This window comes from Crotalus tigris, unplaced genomic scaffold (assembly GCF_016545835.1).
Source record: "Crotalus tigris isolate CLP2741 ecotype Arizona unplaced genomic scaffold, ASM1654583v1 scf7180000023654.2194447, whole genome shotgun sequence".
Lineage (NCBI taxonomy): Eukaryota > Metazoa > Chordata > Lepidosauria > Squamata > Viperidae > Crotalus > Crotalus tigris.
In genome coordinates, this window is record NW_024100101.1 from 1,113,821 (window position 1) to 1,140,182 (window position 26,362).

A 26,362-nucleotide genomic window follows, 5' to 3' on the forward strand; every position below is an offset into this window, starting at 1 on the left:
TTTCCATAAATGCAAGCCAGACTCATGTGTATTTATGATGCTGAAAACTTAGCATAATAAAACACTTATTGATTATGGATGCGCCACTCAGTAGAATCAACAATGTGGCAAAGATAAATGAATGCTACTTTTAAAATGCAATGCATTAAGCATAATGGGTTTTGTGAAATGGATTCCCAGGCTAGAGAATATATAAGATGTTCAGGTCTCTGGGTCAGCTTTACTTCATGGAATTGCAGATAATTTAATTCTCCGTTTAAGGAATTCTACAGATAAGGATAGTCACAATAAGACAGATAATGGGGGCATTTTTGACAGAGAATGCCACTTAAGCAAATGAGGGCTTTCTCCAGTATCAGTTCCTGGGCTTCAGCAAGTATACCATTTCTTGTGACAGTCAGCTAATTTTTCTATAAAGATGTGGAAAAATAAGGACAGTATTAAGTATCCTTCCCGGAACATCAGAAGGAAAAGAAACTGAGATGCCCTCATATCCATACTGTATGGCAATGTTTCTTCACCTTGACAGCTTAAAGAAGTCTGGACTTCAACTCCCAGAATTCCTCGACTGGCTGGGGGATTCTGGAAGTTGAAGTCCACATCTCTGAAAGCCACCAAGGTTGAGAAGCACTGTCGTAGAGAATCAAGGAGTTGCCTCCCCAGGATTCTCTTGCAAATATTTCCACCCAGAAGGAGTGGAGCTCTATGGTAGTTTGTCCAGTTCCCTCAGCGATGACTGATGATAGTTTAAAAAAGAAAGAGGTGTCCTTTCATGCAGGGGTCCCCAACCCTCGGTCTATGGCCACAGCCTGCTTGGAACTGGGTTGTGCAAGCAGCTCCACATGGGCAAACAGCTGGTGCGTGCACCCACTGCTTGTGTAAATGGAGTTGCGTGTGTGCCGTGCACAGAACCATCCCCTCTCCCTCCCCCGGCCGATCCGCACAGCTGGAAAGGTTAGAGACGCCTGCTTTAATGTCTCAATTTACTGAACATACACAAAGTCTGCATGCGAGCAAAGTAAGAATACCAAGAAACGCATTACAAAAATGAATATTTTAAGCACAACTTTCCTGAACCCAGTGCCCTGCAGATGTTCTGAATTATAATTACCTACAACTAAAGAGTTTTAGATCTGGGGATAGGCAAGGCTGCAAGAAAATGACTGGCTTTAAATTGAAATAGACTGGACACATTAAGTAGAGAACTAATGGGATCATCTACCAAATTCAAGATTTTCTCACCTAAATGACTAATGTTCCTTTAGAACATACCTAAGGACATTTCAAAAGATGATGTTTGGATTACGTTTTTTAAACATCATCTTTTGAAATTTTTATTTTCTTTGGTAGAGAAAATGAATTTTGGGGATAATTTTTTACATGCACTTAAAGCTATATATCAGCAGCAATCTGCACAAATTGTTGTAAATGGGGGTTTGACTGAGAATTTTAATATTCAAAAAGGGACAAGACAAGGATGTCCATTATCCCCATTGTTATTTGTTTTAACATTGGAAATTTTATTGATTCAGATTCGGGAATCGAAGTTAATTAAGGGTGTAAAGATAAGGAAGAATGAGTATAAATTGCGGGCATTTGCGGATGATTTGGTTTTAATTTTGGAACAGCCGAATCAGGCGATTGATGGTTTATTAGAACTTATAACACAGTATGGGAATGTTTCTGGTTTTAAAGTTAATAATTATAAGACTAAGATATTATCTAAGAATATGTCAGTTAAAGAAAGGGAAAGTTTGATTAAAGCCACAGGTTTTCAGATGGTAAAAAAGGTTAAATACTTGGGAGTATATCTAACTGCTTCAAATGGAAAATTGTACAAGAACAATTATGAACCACTATGGGCAAAAGTCCAAAAGGATTTAATAGATTGGAAAAAATTGCAATTGTCATTGTTGGGGAGAATTTCAGCTGTAAAAATGAATGTTCTACCAAAGTTTCTTTTTTTGTTTCAGATGATACCTATTCTTAAAAAAGAGGCAAATTTGGAGGAATGGCAAAAGGGTATCAATAATTTTATATGGGCCGGGAAGAAACCAAGGGTTAAATTTAAGATATTACAGGATGCTCGAGAAAGAGGGGGACTTAAGGCACCTAATTTGAAATTATATTATGATGCAGCCGCCCTAACTTGGTTAAGTGATTGGCTTAATTTAACAAATATGGATATTCTTTTTTTGGAAGGTTGGGATTTAATATACGGTTGGCATGCATATTTAATTTTTAATAAGAAAGTTGATCGGACTTTTAAATCACATATTTTGAGGAATGCCTTACTTCGTGTTTGGAAGAAGTATTATTATAGATTAAATTATAAAATACCTATCTGGGGGATTCCCAGACATGCAATTGAGGGAACCTCTAAGGGGACAAATTTTGATAAAATTTCATACAAAGAATTGTTAATTTGTTCTGGTTCGAATTGGCATTTGAAATCCCTAGATGTATTAAGGCAGCAAAATATTCTACAGTCATGGTTTCAATATTTACAAATAATGGATAGATGGACTGTAGACAAGAAAGAGGGAATAACACTAGAAGATAGACAATTGGTTATTCAGATTAAAAACCAAGGTCCGGCTCATATAAAAAGAATATATAATGTTTTATTAGAGTTAGATTCGGAAACAGAATTGGTTAAAGATTGTATGATTAAATGGGCTCAGAATATACAGGAGCCGATCTCATTGGATTTATGGGAGATAATTTGGATAAGAAATGTTAAATTTACACAAGCTCAAAATTTGAGAGAAAATTTTTATAAAATGTTTTATAGATGGCATTTAGATCCTAAAAAATTATCTTGTATGTATTCCAACATACAGCCCAAATGTTGGAGATGTGGCAATAATGATGCGACATACTTTCATATTTGGTGGAATTGTAAAAAAGTAAAGGCTTTTTGGATTATGATTTGGTGGAACATTCAAAAGATTTTTAGAAAAAAGATAAAGTTTACTCCTCAACTATTTTTACTTGGTATTTTTGTTGACTTAAATGAAAAAGAAACTACTTTGATGTTGAATTTATTAACTGCAGCAAGGTTACTAGTAGGTTTATATTGGAAGAAAGATTCTTTGCCTACTTTAGAAGAATGGATATTTAAAGTATCTAGTTTTGCAGAAATGGCAAAAATTTCTGCTTATTTAAAGGATCATACACAAGAAAGATATATTACTGTATGGGGAAGGTGGATAGATTATATTCAGAAAAAGTATGGAATTAAAAAGTTTTATTTATTTTATGAATGAATATCAAATATTATAGAGAATTGTTTTATAGGTTATGGAGTTAAAGGTTAATTGTGATTTTTTTTTCTTTCTCTCTTTTTTTTCTTTTTTCTTAATTATTATAATTTTCTTTTTTTTTTTAACCCTGTATTCTGCTCTGGGAAGTGAAGGGAGGGGGGGTGGGGGTGGGAGGGAGGGTAAGGGGGGGTTCTCTATTTTAAAATTTTATTGTATTTTTATAAATGATTGTATGTTTTAAAAAAAATAAAAATTTTCAATAAAAAAAAAAAGATGATGTTTGGATTACGTTTTTTGAGCATGCCAAAATGTAGGTTAGTGGTGTTAAGAGCAAGTGTTAGTGTCTTAAAAAGAGCAAGAAAGGAAATGCAAAACAGGGTTCTGGTACTTGGTATAGAATTATCAGTCCTTTGAAGCCTATGATTTTTGTACTTTTTTATATCTTTTTTTCTGAGCGCCATACATTCCTTCCTTCAAATTATAAAACACAAGGATCATGTAGGAGCAATGATACTAGAGAAGTACTGATCACTCCATCCCATCTTCTCCTTCGAAAACTGTGACCTACTTTTATTTTACATATCAGAGAGACAAACTGCTCAGCTAGCAACCTATGGTGTCTTCAAATAGCCGTTAAAGTAGTAGTCAAGACTTCCTTGAGTTCCATGTCACTGCAGACAGCTAAGTCCACCAGAAGATCTTGATCTCAGTCCCTTCTTTTGTCTCCTTCCTCTTTGCCCAACCTATAGCTGCTCAATTTGAGGCCACTGCCTTCTTAGTTAAGTTCTTGCTGATTCTCATCTTTTCCATATATTTAGCAACCCTTCCTACTGATATTGCACAGCATGATGAATTGTATTTCCCCTGGAGAACATCTGTTTGAAGCAGCCTCCATTAACCTAGTAAAAGTGATCATCTAGATGATTTTGGATATTGTCTGCCTTAATTTAGGACAAAAGTAAATAACACACTATGACTTTGAGAAGTTTTGCTGTGCAGCACAGGATTTTCTGATTAAGCCCATTTTCTCATCAAGAGTTTTTAGCTTGACGTTTAAATCACTGCTGTGTTAATGCTGCATCCTGGGGAGACACATGGCATAGTCAAGGCCGGAGGAGGCAGGGCAGAGTGGGAGGAGGGAAAAGTAGGGCCACTAATGCAATCACACTTACTTGTTGACTAGCAGGAAGTTCCCAATCAAGCTCAGGACAGAAGGCACAGTGGAAGCCACAGAAATGTAGCTTTCAAAGAAATTCTAGGAAAGAGAGAGAGAGAGAAAAAAAAAGTAACAAGCATCAAAACAGAGTTTTAGAAACTGTGCTGCAAAAGGAACAAGGACATAAGTGGCCCAGTGGCCTAATGGATAAGGAAACATCCTCTGGAACTGGGGATTGTGGTTCAAGTCCCTCTGGATCATTCATTGATCTTGTACCATTTGTACAGAATGGTATAGGGCAGTGATAGCGAAACCTTTAGAGACTGAGTGCCCCAAACCGCCTCTGCCCTGCCCCCACTCCCGCTCTGCCCCCGTCCCACCCGCAGGGCCACTTACCGCCTCCTTGGCCTGCCGAAGATTGCCCAGGTGGCCCAGCAGCGCCATGGCGGCCACACCGTCCGCCCACGCCCTGCAGCATCATCTGCGTGCAACAGGGCGCAAGGGTGGAGTCTTGTCCCCACTGCCATGTCTGTGGCTGCGCTGCTCTGCGTGGGCCACACCCGGGGGCAACTCTTCTCCAGGGGGCTGCTGGCGAGGGGGCCACAGAGGGAGGCAGGGCTGGGGTGACGGCATGCGTGCCCAAAGAGAGGGCTCTTAGTGTCCCCTCTGGCACACGTGCCATAGGTTCACCATTACTGGTATAAGGGCTTCTGCTAGAGTAGGGGGCTGGACTAGAAGACCTGCAAGGTGCCTTCCAACTCTGTTATGACTTTTCCCCATATCTCTCTGTCACAAACCAAGATCACATTTTCATGGCATTTTGAAACCTCACGAATCTGCAGAGCTTGCACAATGATCAAACCACCAGCCTCCAGCTGAAAAGCATGCCTGATACTTCAAAGTAACTATTAATATGCTGTTGGGTAGAATATCAATCACGTGACTGTCTACAACACAAATGAAAAAAGAAAACTTCTCTCTCATGACCAGTAATGCACACTATATGAATCCTGGCATTGAAACTACAATGGCTATCTACAGATGGGGCGAAAACTGCTAATGACCAGCGAAGCTTTATACATTGGGATTGGTTTGGGATAAACTTACATTTCCCTTAGGAAATTCCAAAGCCCCATTCAGAACTATATTCTCCTACTGAATCAAACATCAAATCACAGACAGTAGTTAATGTGCATAGTAACAACAACAACAACAATAATAAAATTGGAAGGGACCTGATACTCTTTCTTCCTCCTATGTTCCTCAAACAATAACCTGTGAGACTGCAATTGGTTATTTTCTTTTGGTTCTGAAGGGCTGGCTGCTGCTAAGATTGAACTATGGGAATGTCTTAAATGTATTTCTGAAGATGGAGTTACACAAACAAACATTTCCAATGAAGAATTTGGCAATCTTTAAGAAATCAGGCATTCCTTCAGTTTTCTTGAACACAGATTTAACAACAACAATAATAATAAAGTTGGAAGGGACTTGGAGGTCATCTAGTCCAACCTCTGCTCAGGCAGGAAACCCTATACCATTTCAGACAAATGGCTGTCCAAGTCTCTTCTTAAAAAGTTCCAGTGTTGAAGCATTCACCACTTCTGGAGGCAGATCGTTCCACTGGTTAATTGTTTTAACAGTCAGGAAGTTTCTCCTTAGTTCTAGGTTGCTTCTCTCTTTGGTTAGTTTCCATCCGTTGCTTCTTGTCCTGCCTTCAGGTGCTTTGGAGAATAGCTTGACTCCCTCTTCTATGTGGTAGCCTCTGAGATATTGGAACACTGCTATCATGTCACCCCTAGTCCTTCTCTTCATTAAACTAGACATAACCAATTCCAGCAACCGTTCCTTATGTTTTAGCCTCCAATCCCCTGATCATCTTTGTTCAATTCAATGCTTTAAGACTCCCAGAGGCAAACTTTCTCTTATTTATTGAGGAAACACACAGTAATGTCTTTTGTTTTTGTTAATTTCATTACAGATGTGTCCACGATTATCATGAAGATTATATTGTGTTGGACAGGGAATATAAACTTCTCACTAAAGCCATGATATCCTTGAAAAAGTCCCCTTCTGTCGTCATTACCAGAAGGTAACGCTACCTGGAGTGATTGAGATTGGGTGACCTAGAAATGTTATGCATGTATATATGAATAGATGAATGAATGAATGAATGAATGAATGAATGATATCCCCTTCAAACTGAGCTCCACTCTTTATGATAATGGTGGAGAATCGGAAGGGAAAAGAGTAAACTTTCCATCTCCAATGGCTGCAAATCTCAATAACACTGGTGGGGTTTTTTGCGAAAGAAAAGAGTAAAAGAAAAAGCAATAGATAGACTTCTCCAAACTTTGAATACTGTTTCAGAAATCAAGGACAATTGCTGTCAAACCATCATTTCTAATCTTATATGTATGTGTATACACTTTATGAATACAAGGGGATTAAATGCATTTACTTAATATTATATTAAATTATACTTTAATTTTTATCTGGTCTTCCTTACTTGGGGCTCCAGATATTATTGATCAAAGCCTAGTACTGGTCTTATCCAGAAAAAATATATAACTCCCATCTTCCAGTGAGACAACACAAACGAATGCCCATACTTTTCTCTACTCTGTGGATCATAGGGGCATTATAGCCAAAAAGCAACTGGATGTGAGATTCATACTGCCAAACTTTCTCTGGAACAAAGAGAGATATAGAGAATGACCATATATACTCCAATCAGCTGGTTTTTTGAATAGATGGCAGAAACTGAAGTTTTTGCAGCCCCTTGGGATCAGCTGGGAATCATAAGTTCAATTGTGCTATGAGCCATAAATGTAGCCTTTCATGGGCTCAGTTTTGACCAAATCTCATCTTTTTAATCCCTTTGGAGCTTTTATTTTTTTTAATTGCCTCTTTAAGATAGAAAAATCTTCGAGACCCACAAGCCTATCAGTCACTGGGTGAGTTTCACTTCCGTCTGTTTAAAGAGAATGAAAATGATTTTTTTCCAGCTTTGTAAGATCTTTATTTTTTTTGCAATATTCAGTAAAGGGGTGTCTTTAGAGTTGTTTCTGGAAAGATTTTAAATGCCAAGGTTTTGTGAAACAGATTTAAAGAAAGACTTTGAAAGTTTTCTCTGTTCCAGTATGACCTCTATGGAGATTCTCAGTCATCCAAGTTAAGGTTGTCCCAAAGGTGATTTTTTCTTTTTTTCAAAAGGCAACTGGGCTTTATTTGTTTTTTGCTTGAAGATCTTTCACTTCTCATTCAAGAAGCTTCTTCAGTTCAGAAGCAAAACATCTTCAAGCAAAAACAACAAAAGTCCAGTTGCCTTTTGAAAAAAAAAACACCTTTGGTTCAATATGATCTTTAATAAAGTTATCGGGGGGAAAGTTACGTTCTTCTCTCATACAAATTACTGAATATGGCTATAAGTCACTATTTAGAAGTCATCCAATTCTAGCACTACTAAGATAGGGCTGAAATTCACAAAAACTAGTCTGCTTACACTATCATAATCTGTGGCAGCATTCTGAAACATGCTGAACATGTTTATAAAACCTTTCCTTCTTTTTTAAAGCTAGGAATCTTTTCAAGGTTTGAAGGAAACTCCATTTCTTCAAAGTTTTGGTATCTTACAGATCAGTGTTTCTCAACCTTGGCAACTTTAAGGTGCATGGACTTCAACTCCCAGCATACTTGCCTGGGAAAGGCTGGGAGTTGAAGTCCATACTTCTTAAAGCAGGGGTCTTCAAACTTGGCAACTTTAAGACTTGTGAACTTCAACTCCCAGAATTCCTCAGCCAGCCAGGGCTGAGGAATTCTGGGAACTGAAGTCCACAAGTCTTAAAGTTGCCAAGTTTGAAGATCTCTGTCTTAAAGCCACTAAGGTTGAGAAACACTATCACAGATCACTAACATGGGCACATTATGATTCAGAAAGTTCAGGAAATACTTTTTACGTACCCTGACTTATTTACAGGATGTAATCTGGGAGGCCTAAAAATCAAGAGAGCCTGTCCAAACCCCTGTTGCTTAATTCTCCCAGGCTCCCCTTCATTGGCTGAGAAGAACAAGAACATGCGAAAATCCTGATGTGTGAGAAATTTGCTTGGGAAAATTGCAAAGAAACTGCCCCAATAAGCTCCTCCTGAGGAAAAAGCTCTTACATCCATCTCCACACAGTCAGTAACCATCATTCTAATGAAAATCCAAGTTATTGTAAGGCAGTGGTTCTCAACCTTTTTAATGCCGTGACCCCCAACCGGTCGTAAGTCGAGGACTATCAACCGGTCATAAGTCGAGGACTTTCCATGCCCGGGAGCGCCGCGCATGCGTGGTGCTGCCCCCTGCACTGGCTGAGGCATAGCTGGCAAGCGGCAGAGACGGCGCAGGCCAACCACCGGCTGGACCACCAGCTGGCCCAGCCCAAGGGAGGTAAGGCACCCGCCGGGCCCCATGTGCGCCAGCAACTCTCCCTGTGCCCGCCGGCCTCCCACCTCCCACCCCTGGCCCTCTTTTACTTACAATTTTAGTAGTTGCTCAGCAGGGAGGGGTGGAAACTTCCAGACAGCTCGCCTTCGCTGCAGACAACTTGCAGCACCATTTGCAGAATGGGACTTTTGGTGGGCTCAGCAGGGCAGAGACAGCCTGGACAATTCCTATTGGCTTTTGAAAGCCAATAGAATTAGACTCTATTCAAGAGAGTCTATTCTATTGGCTTTCAAAAGCCAATAGAATAAAAGGGAGTAGCACAGCTAAGGAAAAGGGGAAAAAATGGCGGACTGCGTTGTTTGGCGACCCCCGTGAAATGGTCGTTCGACCCCAAATGGGGTCCCGACCCACAGGTTGAGAACCGCTGTTATAAGCATATGGTGATGGAATGGCCTGTTAGTACTGAATTGCTTCTTCGTCCAAACAGAACAATATTTCTGTACAGGTAATCATACTGGACACTTAAGTGTGCCTATGTTCCCCAAACAGCAAAGGAAGTACTGTTGGCTTCCATGAAAAGCCAGCCTTGTCCTGCCCAGATACTTTGGCAAAGTAGCTTTCTAGTCAGCTTAAATTCAGCAGCAAAAGCATCCCTGGGCTCACACTGAGCTAAAAAAAGGAGCTGAAGCCCTGGGTGACGAAGCAAGCACTGGAGCGTTACCTGGATCACAGGGCATGAAATTAGCAATGGCAAGCAGGTTGGAGCAAGGAATACCTCACTGTTGTGAGCTTATCTGCAGAGAGCCAAGTTCAGAATCCTACTTCTAATGATTTTGTGCAAGGCCCACGAACTCTTCCCCTCTCTGGTGCTGCCCAGCCAGCTCCAAACCAACCTGAAAAGATGGAGATTTCCACTGCTAGGAAAACCATCAGCTGCTGAGATAACCATTAGGTTGACCTGGCTTTGATCTGGTCACCCAGTGTCTGTTAGTCCTCAAAAGAGATTATAAGGATAACAGCAGGCAGGACTGCATTTTTTTTAAAAGGAATTAGTTACAGGCATAATTGGATGGATTATCTACTGTACATTTCCTATTAATGAAAACCATTAAGAAACATCATTTGATATAAGAAATATTAAGATATGGGGAAGCAAAACTAACTAGATCTTGCTAGCAATGAAAAATCTATAACAGTTGTCAGATTGTCTCAATAATACAGTAATTCAAAAGACAGTTTTGGATCCTTGAAGCCTCAAATCAATTTTGCATTGGGTATCCTGTAGAGTGGCTCTGATACTATAGAAATGTAATCCCCAAAGTGTAGAGCATTGGTTCTTAATATTTTCTACACTGCAGACTCCCTGTAAATACTTTTTATGGCTACGGACCATGGCCAAGACTTAACTCAAGATTTAAATCATAATATTTCTTCAAGCCTTCGCAGACCCCCTATGACAGTGTTTCTCAACCTTGACAATTTTAAGGCATGTGGACTTCAACTCCCAGAATTCCACAGCCAGCAATGCTGGCTGTGGAATTCTGGGAGTTGAAGTCCACATGCCTTAAAATTGTCAAGGTTGAGAAACACTGACCTATGACAACATCATGACCCCCCAGGGGACCGCAGACCAAAGGGTGAGAACCACTGTGTCAATGCTGCAAATACTGTATATTCTTGCTTTGACAATATGCAAAACTGTCTGGTATTTATTGGGTTAATACTTAGCTTAGAGTGGGGGGGGGGGGAAGCCCAGGGAAAGAAAGAGGAAGTAAACTTTTGACCTTCACACTAATTGGATAATGTGACCTGTGACTGCATGAGAAGGGAGGGGTTTAGCAAGAAAAGCTTGATAGACCGGCAAAATTGTAGCTCTGCAAATAAAACTTTAGGAAACATGCCTGAAAGTTCTTTGAAGTGCTTCATTAGTCGGAACCTGTGACACACTGGTTTACAGAACTCCAAATCTGTGTTCAGGAAAACTGAAGGAATGCCTGATTTCTTAAAGATTGCCAAGTTCTTCATTGGAAATGTTTGTCTATGTAACTCCATCTTCAGAAATACATTTAAGACATTCCCATACTTCAATCTTAGTGGCAGCCAACTTCAGAGCCAAATTAAAATAACCAATTGCAATCTCACAGGTTATTGATTGAGGAACATAGGAGGAAGAAAGAATATCATGTATGTTTGCTGCCCTGAATTTCTTCTTAAAGCAGTGGTTCTCAACCTGTGGGTCAGGACCCCATTTGAGGTCGAACGACCATTTCACGGGGGTCGCCAAACAAGGCTGTCCGCCATTTTTTTCCCTTTTCTTTGGCCACACCCCTGGCACCCGGTGATGTATAAGTGGTTGGGGGTCACCACAACATGGGGAACTGTATTATGGGGTCGCGGCATTAGAAAGGTTGAGAACCACTGTCTTAAAGTAATAAAGGTGGGATAAAAAAATAACAAAATCATCTTTCTTCTTCTTCCTCTTCCTCCTCTTCCTCTTCTTCTTCTTCTTCTCTTCCTCCTCCTCCTCTTTCTAAGTATTATGCATTATAATTATAATATAAATATAAGTATATTATAATGGAGGGAGAGATTAACTTCAAGTTAAGCAAACTGTCAATGAAGAAAAGCATGTATTGGATAATTATATAGGAAAACCAGCAACAAGCACTGGTTCAAATTAAATTGGAACTTACTGAATGTGCAGGAAACAAAACATGAATATTGAAATAATGTAGTAAAAACAAGAGCAGCATGCTGGAAAGAAAAAGCATTACGTCATTAATGTCTACAAAAGATCAAAGGGAAAATGGCTGGAGATAAAACTTGGCAATAGCTTACAACTGGAACGTTTTGTTTTTAAACAACAACAAAAAAACCCCTGAAGGTTTGATTGAGGCTGCTCAAGAGCAAGCTATTTAAACAAATGCAATCAAGGCCAAAATTGAAAAATTGTCAAATGATACAAATTGTGCAGATTGTGCAGAGGCAGAAGAAACAGTGGATTATATACTCGGTGCAAGAAGATTGCACAAACTGATTATAAATAACGACACAGTCATCAAAATGATCATCTGATCATGGAACATCTATAAAAATCATTATTTGCAAGTAATGAAAAACTGGTGGGAAAATATACTTGTAAAAGTAGTCGAATACAAGCAGATTAAAATATTGGGAGATTTCCAAATACAAACTGATAAAGTCTTGACTCATAACTCACCAGATTTAACTGTGGTTGAAAAGGAGAACATGTGGATTATACTGATGTAACAATAGCAGGGGATAATAGAATACAAGATGAAGAACTGCAGAATATTACAAAGTATCAAAATTTGAAAATTGACAGTGAAAGATTATGGGATAAACCACATATAGTAGTCACAGTGGTTATAGGCACACTGGGTGCAATACCCAAAAAATCTTGGATAGCACTTAGAAAATCTGCCCATTGACAACACTTCCATCTGTTAATTACAAAAGGCCATACTGCTTGGATCAACATATATACTATGGCAATATGTTATGACTGTCAGAATCCAATTATATTTCATCTTTAATTATCAAATATAGAAACTCCCATTCTGCCTTCTCTGGATTCTGCCATAAGAGGGAGAGAAGGGGGAGAACAAAGGGGCTTTATGGCCCTCACTTCCTTCAGTATACTTCAAGGAGCTGAATGCTGAATGTGTGTTTATTGTAACCTCAAAGCGTTAGCACCAAAGAACCTTACCATAACAAAGAAGGGTATTTGCCTTTCATGTAGTTTATCTGAAGTCTCCATCCAGACGGAAGAAAGAAAAAAGGGGGTGGAATTGTGATACCTGAAACTATCACTGGAAGGGGGGTTGATTGGGTGGGACTACTGGGGAACCCCTTAAAACCTTGAATGGGAGGGCTTGGACCCCAAGTCCTGTCTAGCACGCCTGCAACCACTTCTTCTTAATAAAGGATTCCTGTTGGAAGAATTATTCCAAGAGTTCTGTCTTCTTAAGATGCAAAGTGGGGTGGGTCCTTACATTAGACAGGACTTGCAAAATTAATCCACCTGGAAGGGAGACCCTTGCCGGGGGATTTTGCAAAAAATTTACCATGCCAGACAATGGAGCAAGAGAGGGGGAAAATTCCCTGGAAAGAGAGCCGCTGACCCAGTTGGAACCTTGCCAGATGTTGGGATCTGAGAGGTCAGAGTCCTCGGGAGAAGAAGTGGTGGAGACACGGGACCACAAGCCTCGCTGGTCAATGGGCGTTGGAAAGAAAAGTGAGTGGGGAAAGGAATCAAGAAAGGTGACCCTGAGACGGGGGACCAAGCAACCAGAATGGAAGCAGGAATGGAGAAATCCCTGCACGCAAGTGAAGAGGGAGGAAGCTGGGCACCGTACTCAGACTGGATCCTAGAGAAAGCTATTGACCTGATGAAGAGAACTCTCAGCTCCCTAGGAGAGGAGAATCCTGAGCCCTACGGCCGCCCCAGCTCCTGGAGCCGCAAAGGAAGAAACACCGAGGGGGACGTGGAACCTGCAACCCGGGGACAGCTACTGATCCAGTAGCCCCCACCCCCTACCGGACCACAGATGGCAACCTGGACGGAAGACATTGCCACCAACAACGGAGGCACTCCATTCCAAGACGTCCACCGTTGGAGGTGAAATTCAAAGGGGAGCCAACACGCTTGGGGTTTTTCCTAACCCAGGTCCTCAGCTACATGGAGGAATACGGGCAGGACATTCCCAGCGACAAAGCCCGCATCCGGATCGTGCAATCTGCCCTGGATGGACCGGCTGCAGATTGGGTGGTGAACGTGCATGACTCCAATGCCCCAGAACTCAGTAACTTCAACCGTTTCATGTCCTCTTTGAGAAGACGATTTGAAGACCCCCTGGCTGATCGCAAAGCCCGTGAAAGATAAAAACGATGAGGGCAGCAAACGCCGTTGGCTGAATATCCACAAGAATTTCCGGGCCATTGCCAGCAAATGAATTGGCCAGAAGACATCCTCCTTGGCCATTACAAAGACGGACTAAACTATGATCTATATGATGCTTGCCTGCCCCCAGGGGAAACCCACAATCGACTTGAGGAATGGTACGTCTTGGCAGAGGAAGCAGAGATCGACAGATTGAAGAGGCATCGCCGAGGAAAACCATGGAGCCGCCCCCCGCCTGAGCTGACACACCAACCGGTGAAATCATCGGATACAGCCAAGAAGCAGATGGGGTGTTTCAAGTGCGGAAGAGAAGGGCATCGAGCTGTAGAATGCCGCTCAAAGGCCCCCCAGCACAACCCAGACAGATCCCCAATCAACAAACCCGGAAAGTATTCAGCTAAGCCAAAAGAAACGGCCATGAGAATGATGGAAATTGCAGAAACCCCCACCTCTGCTCACCAAGGGAAAGAACTCCAGCCTACACCACAGGGCCGGTGGATGCCTCAGATGACAGCTCGGAGGGCGAACCCCTGGTAAGTGGATGCATCACACCCATCTTCAAAACAGTGACTATATTAATCCCCCCCATGCCCGAAGCTGTGAAGGTGAAAGCCTTAATAGACTCTGGCTGCACCCGCTGCCTCATTAGCCCAACACTAGTGGGGAATCTGGGCATCCCATCCAGGAGACTGGAACAACCAATCTCATTTGGCCAGTTAGATGGATCCATAGCAGGGGGGGTGCCAGCTACCCTAGCCACTCTACCAATACACCTCTCCCTGGGCAAACATGAAGAGGACATAACGTTTGTGGTGACCCCAGGTATGGAATGCCCAATGATTCTAGGGATGGAATGGTTGAAAAAATGGAACCCCTGGGTAAATTGGAGGACGACAGAAATCAAATTCCCGAAAGGGGGACCCTATGGACTTAAAACCCCAAGAGAGGCTACCAGAATCAAGAATAGAAAAAGCATCCATAGGAGAGGAAAAAAGATTAACAGAAATACCAGAGGAATATAGAGACCTTGCTGAAGTCTTCAGTGAGGAGAGGGTGAATGAGCTCCCCCCCCCACCGACCCACAGACTGTACCATTGAATTCAAGCCTGGGGCAAAACTCCCGAAGCCCAGATTATACTCCATGAGCCCAAAGGAGAAGGAGGAAATGGAAAGATTTATAAAAAAAAAACCTAGAGAGAGGTTTCATTGAGCCAGCCAAGCCTAAAGTGGCTGCCCCGGTCCTTTTTAGAGAGAAGAAGGATGGCTCCTTACGTTTATGCGTGGATTATAGGGCCCTGAATACAATCAGTGAAAGCAACCTATACCCTCTGCCCCTCATGAAAGACATGCTGTCATACCTATCGAAAGGGAAAAATTTTTCTAAACTAGACCTAAGGGAAGCTTACTATCGCGTGAGAATTAAGGAAGGGGATGAATGGAAGACTGCATTTAACTGCCCCATGGGGTGCTATCAATTCAATGTCTTGCCATTTGGATTACAAGGGGGCCCTGCAGTCTTTATGCAATTAATCAATGACGTTCTAAGGGAGCACCTGTTTAAGGGGGTCCTTGTTTACTTGGACGACATTCTTATCTTTACTGAAACAAAAGAGGAACACGTCAACCTTGTCAGAGCGGTTTTAAAGAAGCTGCGAGCCGCCCACCTATATGCCAAACTCTCAAAATGCGAATTCCACCAGGAAAGGATAGACTACCTAGGCTATCGCATATCCCCACAGGGCATTGAAATGGACCCAGAGAAGGTCAAAGCAGTATTAGATTGGGCGCCACCCCGCACAAGAAAGCAACTACAAAGTTTCCTGGGCTTTGCAAATTTTTACCGCCAATTCATCCCCTCATTTGCACAGATAGCCTTGCCCCTCACTAACTTACTAAAAACGAAGGGAACATCCTCAGTAAAACCTAGCCAGCCACTAACATGGACAATGGAGTGCCAAGCAGCGTTTGAGAGACTAAAGAGACTTTTTTCTGCCGAACCAGTACTAAGGCACCCAGACATGGACAAGCCCTTCGTAATACAGGCAGATGCAAGTGATGTGGCAGTGGGGGCTGTGCTATTACAAGAAAATGATGATGCAGTATTGCAACCCTGTGCATATACATCTAAGAAACTCACGGAAACAGAACAGCGCTGGCCCGTATGGGAGACGGAGGCTTATGGGATACATTGGGCATTACTCACGTGGCGACAGTTCCTGGAAGGCAACAAAATCCCCTTCCAGGTGTGGACTGATCACAAAAATTTAGAAGCCCTGAAAACTTCCAGGAAACTCAATCCCAAACAAGCCGCTGGTCCCAGCATTTTCACCAATTCCAATTTAAGCTCAAACATTTACCAGGAAGAAAGAACTTCCTGGCAGATGCACCTCTCTCATGCCCCAATACAACAGCGCACGAACCACAGACTCTAGGCCAATAATGGCAGAGTCACAACTGGCAGCACCAGTAACCACAAGAACCCAAGCCAAAATAAAACCACAACTGGACAGCCAAACTGGAATTGAATTCAGAAAAAGTTTGGAAACAGATGAATGGTTCCAGAAAAACAAAAATGTGTGCACAATGAGAGACGGGTTGCCTTGGGTAGGGGAAAAGTTATATATACCAACAACTCAAAGAGTAACTTTCATGCACCTTTGCCATGACACAAAATCAGCAGGGCATTTTGGATTTGTAAAAACTTTACATTTAATTAAACGGCAATTTTGGTGGCCATCCATGAAAAAGGACATTGAAAGTTATATAGCCAGTTGTCCAAAATGTGCCACGGCAAAGAGGTTGCAAGGGAAAGTGCCAGGACTATTGCAAACAGTGGCAAGTCCCTCAGCCCCCTGGAGAGAAATAGCCATGGATTTTATAGTGGAATTGCCAGAAAGCAATGGGAATACTGTGGTCTGGACGGTCACGGACTTGTTTTCCAAACAGGTGCACTTTATCCCTTGCCAAAAGATTCCCACTGCAAAAGCCTTAGCAAAACTTTTCATCCAACACATTTACAGATTGCATGGGGCACCCCAACGCATCATCTCTGACAGGGGGGTGCAATTTACGTCTGCATTTTGGAAGGAATTTTTATCCCTCTTAGGAACCACTCAGGGACTGACATCTAGCCACCACCCTCAAGGAAATGGGGGGCTGAAAAAATGAACTCCGTACTTAAGCAATATTTAAGATGTTTTCTTAGTTTCCAGCAGACCGAGTGGGCGGACTTACTCCCTTTTGCAGAAGTTGCCTACAATAATGCAGTCCACTCCAGCACAGGTTACACTCCTTTTCAAATAGCCACCGGTCAAAGTTTCAACCCCATGCCAGAATTAACCCCAAACGAACCAACGATCCCTTCGCTGAAAGAATGGATGGAGAAACTACAAAACACCTGGCCAATAGTCAGAAAAGCACTAGATGAAGCTAGGCAGGCATACAAAACACAAGCCGATAAAAAAAGGGTTGAGCCTACACCATTCATTATAGGAGAAATGGTGTACTTATCTACAAAATACCTAAAGTCCCTACAGCCCTGTAAAAAACTTGGACCAAAATATATAGGACCTTTTCCAATTAAAAGAATCATAAATCCAGTAACAGTAGAATTAGAATTACCCAAAAATCTCAGGCAAATACACCCAATTTTTCATTGCAGCTTGCTGAAAAGAGAGCATCAGTCACCTCTACGGCCAAAAATCCCCCCACCACCACCTCCACTCATGGTGGAGGGTGAACAACACTTCGAAATAAAGGAAATCCTTGATTCTAGGAGATATCATGGAGCAACTCAGTACCTAGTTGCCTGGAAACACCTCCCTCCCTCACAAAATGAGTGGGTCCATAAACGTCATGTCAGAGCCCCGAAGCTATTGAAGAAGTTTCACACAGAGTATCCTAACAAGCCTGACTAAATTTTATACTTGTGTTTTCTTTCAGGTGGATCTCTCTTATTTTTAAGAGGGGCCGGATGTCAGAATCCAATTATATTTCATCTTTAATTATCAAATATAGAAACTCCCAATTCTGCCTTCTCTGGATTCTGCCATAAGAGGGAGAGAAGGGGGAGAACAAAGGGGCTTTATGGCCCTCACTTCCTTCAGTATACTTCAAGGAGCTGAATGCTGAATGTGTGTTTATTGTAACCTCAAAGCGTTAGCACCAAATCACCTTACCATAACAAAGAAGGGTATTTGCCTTTCATGTAGTTATCTGAAGTCTCCATCCAGACGGAAGAAAGAAAAAAGGGGGTGGAATTGTGATACCTGAAACTATCACTGGAAGGCGGGTTGATTGGGTGGGACCACTGGGGAACCCCTTAAAACCTTGAATGGGAGGGCTTGGACCCCAAGTCCTGTCTAGCACGCCTGCAACCACTTCTTCTTAATAAAGGATTCCTGTTGGAAGAATTATTCCAAGAGTTCTGTCTTCTTAAGATGCAAAGTGGGGTGGGTCCTTACAATGACATTCTAGAATTTGAGATATAATAAAGGCCAACACCAGCTAAAGAGCTAACTTCACATAGTTGACAATAATAATAATAATAATAATAATAATAATAATAATAATAATAATAATAATAATAGACTTCCAGTTTGCTGACGCAGCCGCCATGGATGTCTGGAAGGCAAGCTCCACCTTCCGTGTCCAGTTTCGCTTCGCTAGAGGACCCTGGAAAGGGTCGAAAGTCGCCCTGTAGTGGCGACCAGCAAGGAGGGGATCCCTGCTTGATCGCAGGAGGGTGGTAGCCCTTCCACTTGATCCAGGGTAGCCCTCCAAACTCAGTGACAAAATTTTTTTGGGCATTCTCTGATTGTAAAGATTTTAACCTAATAAACTACTAAGAGAATATGGATGAAGATCAGGAACAGATTCTCTTTATGTTGAAAGCAATTCACAAAACTATTCTTATAGCTACTGATGAATAAGTGGTTACAGAAAAGAACGTCAGCCCAGATATATGAATTCAAACTTTGATTACAATTAAAAAATCTACTACACAGAATATAACAGAAAAAGTGGAAAAAAATAAATATTATGACAGAGGATTCAACTGATCAACAAATACAATCAATGGAAAACCCAGAAAAGGGACTGACAATATGGAAAAGGGAAAAGACTTTCTACATAAATCAGAAGAAACCTGAGGATCAAGAAGAAGAACAGACTGAAGAGAAGATGAACAGTTCAGAACAACTACGTTGAGATAGAAAAATAGAGAGACAATTTGTTAGTCTTTTCAAAAAAATGGCAACCAGATGGTTTTTTCTATGTCAAACAATATACATAACAACACGGAGATTTATTTGATGACTCAAAAGCATAGGCATGGAAGACGATTTGGCAAAGAAAGAAAGCTAGAATAAGAATGAAGAAAATTGGGGTTTTGACTTATTAGTGAGAATTAAAATAGAATATACTCAAATAGATAAGATGAGTATTTTGAATATTAGATATTGTTATGAGTTGAGATAAAGAAAACTTTGGTCATTTAAAACTTGGAAGTATAAATATTAACAGTTAAATCTGAACATTGATTTGCTTATAAAAGTTAAATGTAAAGGTAATTAAGATATATATAAGCTAAAAATTTATTGATGAATGTAATAAATATGTTCTTATTTAGCGGTAATAATAAAAATTACTAGCTTAAATATGAGATAGTAGATATTAAGAGAAAAAGAGAGGAAGTATTAAATATTGAAATAAAAGAAATTTTGGTTACTATTTTTAAGATATGTGGAAATTACCAGAAAACAAGAATATTATATTGTATTATTAATTAGTTGATGTAAGATGGTGAGAATTCAAATAGATAAGACCTGTATCCTAAACATTAGATCTTGTGATGAATTGTGATAAAGGGACTGGGGTTATTTAAAACTTGGAAATTATAAATATTAAATGTTAAATTTAAATATTAATGGGAAACTAAAAATTGGGAAAAACTAACCAGGACATTGATTTTCTAAAAAGACTGAATGTTAAAACAACTAGGATATATATATAAACTAAAAATTATTGATAAATGTAAGAAAGTTATTTTTATTTAATCGATATAATAAGAATTGTACTAATTGGAGCTTCCGGTGGGAGGCGACGGCGATGGCGGCTAGCTTTTAGCCGTCCAGCTGGGGAAGTGTCAGAGCCGCGGAGCGCAGCGCGCATCAGCTGGCCCACGGCTCGGAAATCCCTTCCCGGGCAAAGGGAAGGGATAGAGAACGCAAGAGTAGAGGTAGAACCCCTGAACCCCCTCTGGATTTATTTCTAGAGGGGGTGAAAGGAGTGTTCCCTCGGAGCTCTTGCTGATCTCCGCCTCCCAGCTGTTTTTGCTTCCTTGGAAGCAAAAGAAACCGCCGCTTCTATCTCCGTGTTTACAGCATTTTGGTGAGTAATTTTTAAACGGACGGAGCAGTTTAAAGGATTTTTTGTTATATTTTAGGTGTTTATTTTTTTTATCTTTTGATTTTTACTATTTTTCCTCCTTTTCTTTGTTATACTAGTGAAAGGACTTAAGATGGCGTTTTGAAAGTGTCGGAGTTTTTTTTTCCTTTCTCTTTTGTTTTACTTTCCCTTTTTAAGGACTGTTTTTTGCTTTTGCTTTTGCTTTTGGCTTAGAATTTTTTCTTTTGAATTGTTTGCTCTTTTACTACTTATTCTTGGGATTTATTTTGGACTTTTAATGATTATAGTTTGTCTCTTTTTAAAAATTCTTTTTTTCTTTTTTTCCTCCTCCCTTTTTGGCTGGAGGGGAAAGGGAAGTGACAATTGTGCTTTTTAAAATGGCTTCAAAGAGGCAGCAGCCTTCCTCAATACCCAAGGTTATTTCTTCTCCTATAACTTCCACTGCACAGCTACAACAACAATCTAAACATGCACCACCGGCTCAGCCACCACCCTCCCCTCCTCTACCTGGACTTTCAGTACAAGAGGTTAGAGGCATAATGGGAGAGATTGTAGTTCAAATGAGAGAGGAAATGACTCAATTTGTTTCACAGATTAAATCAGAAATTAAATCTGATCTCAAAGAAGAGATAACGGGGATAAAGTCTAAATTGCAAGAAAATAATAATGAATTACGACAAGATATACTGGCAGCTGTTTCAGGTTTGGCTACTGTGGTGGTTAAGCTCGATGCAAGGCTTGAGGAAGTGGAAGACAAAGTTGACTCTTTAGATGACAAAATTCAAGACGTGGAAAGGAAGGTGGACTCCTCACAAGAAGATATTTTGATGTTTCAGTACAGACAGATGGAGTATGCTCTGAGGATTAGAGGCCTCAAGGAAGATATGAATCAAGATTTGATGGAGGTGGTTCTTAGTGATCTGGCGCTGGCTTTGGATATGGATAAAGGAGAATTACAGAGAGAAGTGGAAAAAATTTATAGACTCAACTCCTGGATTGCTAAGCAGAAGAATTTGCCCAGAGATGTGGTGATTTACTTTACAAAGAAGTCCCTGCGGAATGAGATTATACAAGCTTTTTACAACAAAAGATTTCAGATTGCCGCCCAAGATGTCATCATTCTAAAGGAAATCCCATCTAAAATTTTAAGAAGTAGGAAAGACTTTGCTTTTTTAACCAATGAGCTTAAAGCTAGATCGATGCCATTCAGATGGGAAATTCCGATGGGTATCGTTTTGAGCCATGCTGGGACACGTTACAGATTGAACACAGTTGACAAAGCTAGAGATTTCTATACTTCGGTCCTGAGTGCAGGCTCAACTTCATCTGGTCGGAAATCTTTGAGTGCTAAGGAACCTGAGCAGCAATCTGAGGCACTAGATTTGGTTTCCGCAGGGATGATAGAAGTGGCAAAGCAACGCCAAACGGAGGCTAAAGAGCAGAGGATGACTCGTGCAGCTTATAAGCGTAAAGAGAAAGAGCAACGTAAAAAAGAGCCCAAAGAGAATTCTCCTGGAAGTGCATCACCGCCGGTGGGAGGAGCAAGACCCAAGAGTTATGCAACACACGCAGCTCTGTCAGAGTTTGATGGTGTCTTCTCCAGGCTGCGTGCCAAGGGAGATGGCAAAGTTTTTGACCTGGAATGTTAATGGATTGAATTCTCCTCAGAAACGGAAAAAAATCTTTTATTATTTGAAGCAACATACCAATGATGTTATTTGTTTACAGGAAACTCATATTCTACTTAAAGATCAGAAATATTTAGTTAATGCTCGTTTGGGATCTCATTTTATATCTCCTGCACCTGGGAAGAAAGGGGGAGTTGTTATATATGTTAAACAAAACCTGCCAGCTTGTCTGGTAGAATCAGATCCCCAGGGGAGATATGTGATGATTGAACTTGGTATTTATGGAAGAAAGTACTTATAGTTGGACTTTATGCTCCAAATCAACAACAGGAACAATTTTATAAACAGTTACACCAAAAAATAACTTTGCTTGATTATAGATCAGTGGTATTAATGGGTGATTGGAATGGTGTCTTAGACACACAAAGGGATAAGAAAGGTTCCTCTCCTTTTCTTAAACAAGCAAGGCTACCTAAAGCCTTTTTTGATATGAAAGAAGACTGGGAATTAAGGGACTATTGGCGGGAACGTAATCAAGAGGAGAGAGACTTTACTTTTTTTTCTGACAGACACCAATCTTTTTCAAGAATTGACTTTTTCTTGATTACCACGGATTTGTATAATAAAGTAAAGAATGTAAAGATTTTTCCTAGATCACTGACGGATCATAGTCCAGTTTGGATGGAGTTGATTCAAGAGAAAGAGGAAAGAAGATCCTGGAGAGTTAATGAAAATTTGTTTAGACAAGAGAAGAATGTTCAAAAACTAAAGGAGTGTTTAAAGGACTATTTTGCTTTGAATATGTACAAGGGGACTTCAATGTCAATGGTATGGGATGCAGGTAAAGCATTTATGCGCGGTGTTTTGATAAAAATGAATAATTTTTATAAGCGAAATCAGATTCAGAAACGTAGAGAACTTGAAGATGAAATTAAACTAAAAGAAAGGGCTTTGATTCTAAATCCTTCTGATGAAAGTACTAAAGAATCTGTAAAGTTATTAAGGTCACAATTTAATATGTTGATAGCAGATCAAGCTGCAACCAATTTATTATTTATGAAACAAAATACATTTTGTAATGCTAATAAGCCGGGGAGATGGTTGGCTTATCAATTAAGAAAGAAACAGAGACAGAGAATAATAGAGAAAATAAATTATAAGGGTAAACTAGTTTCTCAGAAGGAATTAATTAAAAAATCTTTTTTGGATTATTATCAAAACCTATACAAATCTACTAATGTACAACTGTTAGATATAAATAAATATTTAGCTGAGGCAAGTTTTCCTAAACTGACTGAGGATCAGAAATATGAAATTAATGGTTTAATTACTAAGGAGGAAATTGCCTCAGCAATTCAACAATTGAAATTAGGGAAAGCACCGGGTACGGATGGGTTAACAGCTGTTTATTATAAAGCTTTAATGGAGGAGATGATCCAACCATTAAATGATCTTTTTAATGGTATCTTACAGGGTTTAGAGATTCCTCCTTCATGGCGTAGTGCCTTTATATCATTGATTCCAAAGGAGGATCAAGATCTTACTTTACCAAAAAATTATAGGCCTATATCTCTTTTAAACGTGGATTATAAGATATTTGTAAAAATTTTGGTAAATAGGCTTATGAGGGTGGTGCATCATCTTGTGCATAAAGAACAATCAGGGTTTATAACAGGAAGGTATATGAAAAACAATGTTAGACAAATTATTAATCTATTAGAATACTTAGATAAGAACAACCAAGTTCCTGCAGGGCTCATATTTTTAGATGCTGAAAAAGCATTTGACCAATTGAATTGGCATTTTATGCTAAGAGTAATGGAAGAAATGAATTTTGGTGAAAACATATTACAAGCCCTTAAGGTAATATATCAAAAACAAACAGCACAACTTATTGTTAATGGAGGTTTGTCGGAGGTTTTTACAATAGAGAAAGGTACTAGACAGGGGTGTCCTTTATCGCCATTGTTGTTTGTTTTAACATTGGAAATATTATTGATCAAAATTCGAGAGTCTCAGGAAATTAAAGGAATATATGTTAATAAAAAAGAATATAAGTTGAGAGCTTTTGCGGATGACTTGGTTGTTACTTTGTCGCAACCTGATTATTCTGTAGTAAACTTATTACAGTTGATTCACCATTATGGTTTGGTCTCGGGTTTTAAGATTAATGTAAATAAGACTAAAATTTTACCTAAAAATATGTCGAGTCAGGAGAAGCAGATTTTGGTTAACTCGACGGGTTTTGAGATTGTTAATAAGGTAAAATATTTGGGGGTGATGCTGTCTGTTTCTAATGTAAAATTATTTAAAAATAATTATGAAAGGTTGTGGGTCAGGGTACAGAAGGACTTGAAGAATTGGGAAAAGTTGCAATTATCCCTCATGGGAAGAATTGCAGTGATAAAAATGAATATTCTACCCAAGTTTCTTTTTTTGTTTCAAATGTTACCAATTTTGAAAAATGAGATTAATTTAAATGAGTGGCAGAAGGGTCTCAATAAATTTATTTGGGCAGGTAAAAAACCAAGGGTTAAGTTCAAAATTATGCAAGACTTCCGTGAGAGGGGTGGACTCAAGGTACCAAATTTGAAATTATATTATGATGCGGTGGTTTTAACATTAATTAGTGACTGGGTAAATTTGACAAACTCTGAGATACTTTATCTAGAGGGATGGGATTTACTTTATGGGTGGCATGCCTATTTAATATTTAATAAAAAAAAATAGATTGGGCTTTTAAATCTCATATTTTAAGAATTTCTTTACTTAGGATCTGGAGAAAATATTATAAAAGTGATTTTAAGTACCATTATGGCTATACCTTGGCATACGATAGAAGGAATAAAACAAGAGGGGTTAAAATGGATATGGGACTTATAGACAGTACTTAAATGGGTATGGACAAAACTGGCAATTAAAATAACGGGAAGAATTAGCACAAGAAAATTTTACTTATTCTTGGTTCCAATATAGGCAATTATTAGATAGATGGAAGATGGATTGTAAGGTGGGTTTTCTTAGAGAAGATGAAAACCTTATTAAGCAAATGAAGGATCAAAGACAAACCCACATTAAGAGAATTTATGGGGTTTTAGTTGAATTGGACTCAGAAACGGAACTAATTAAAGATTGTATGATTAGATGGGCGCAGAACTTTGGTGAGCCAGTTTCATTGGACACCTGGGAAACTATTTGTGTGAGAAATGTCAAATTTACTCAAGCACAGAATCTAAGGGAGAATTTTTATAAAATGTTTTATAGATGGCACCTTGATCCACAAAAAATGTCTTACATGTACCCTGACGTGAAACCTAAATGTTGGAGATGTGGTTATAAGGAGGCTTCCTATTATCATATTTGGTGGTCATGTAGAGAGATAAAAGCATTTTGGATCAAAATATGGTGGAATATCCAGGAGAATTTTAGAAGGAGGGTAAACTTTACTCAGCAATATTGTGTTAGGTATTGTTACAGATTGTGATACAAGGAGGTTGTATTGATGTTTTAAATTTGATCACAGCCCGCGCGGCTGTTAGTTGGACCAATATTGGAAGAAGGAATCTTGCTAACCATTGCAGAATGGTTTTTCTAAAGTAGCTATCTGGCGGAAATTGGCAAAGATTTCGGCTTTCTTAAAGCAACAAACGCAAGAGAAGTTTTTTGCTATCTGGGACAAATGGATAAAATTTATACAATTTAGATTGGGTATACAAAAAAATCATATAGCTTTTTCATAAGTTTTATTTTTATATATATTATAGATATCTTTTTTATATATATAAACATAAAGTTTTTAATTTAATTTTTATTTTTATTTTTTTATTTTTCAAGCCTATATTCTGCTCTGGGAAGCTCAGGGGGGGGGAAGGGAGGGTTTTTGGGAGGGGTGTGGGGTGGGTTTTTTTTTTTTTTTTTTTTTTTTTTTATATATGTATTGTTTAACTTTTTTTCTTTTGTATATGTTGTTTTTTGTTCTGTATTGTTCTTGTTTTTCTTGTAAAATTTACAAAACTTTTAATAAAAAAAAAAAAAAAAAAAAAAGAATTGTACTAATTTAAATATGAGACAGTAAATACCAAGGGGAAAAGAAAGGAAATATTTAATGTAATAGTTTGAGATCTGTACTAAAGATATTTGTATGTTATTGAATTATTGACCAACTCAGCTGCCACGTTGCTTTTCAAATATTTAAATGTAAAACTAAAAAATCAATAAAAATTTCTAAAATAACAACAACAACAATAATAATATAAAAAGAAAAAGAAACAGAGGTTGATTTGATTAGGAGAATGTCGTTGGTGCTTCCAAATATCCAAAGCATTAGGATGCTTTCCCCCCCATCAGTGGGAAGCTCTAAGTCTAAATCTTAATTCCTGGACTGACCATGCAGTTGGACTATATGGTACAGAAAGCCCCTTGCATCTCTGTTTTGTGGCCCTGACACAAATTAAGATGCTGTTGGTTCTCTAGCCTTTGGTTCTGAGAATGAATCACTTAAGGCATCAAATCCAGGCTGTTACGCTAATAACCTAAAAATAAAAGCTTC

General features: G+C 39.5%; 1 protein-coding gene across 2 annotated transcripts in view; it reads right to left on the reverse strand.

The window, feature by feature from the left end:
* Positions 1–26,362, reverse strand: part of SLC29A3 (solute carrier family 29 member 3) — a 61,929-nt gene that overhangs the window by 10,772 nt on the left and 24,795 nt on the right. For both annotated transcript variants that reach the window (XM_039320510.1, XM_039320511.1), the window contains one exon: positions 4,439–4,521. In XM_039320510.1, coding sequence (XP_039176444.1) covers positions 4,439–4,521 — 83 coding nt within the window. The remainder of the gene's footprint in view (positions 1–4,438; positions 4,522–26,362) is intronic.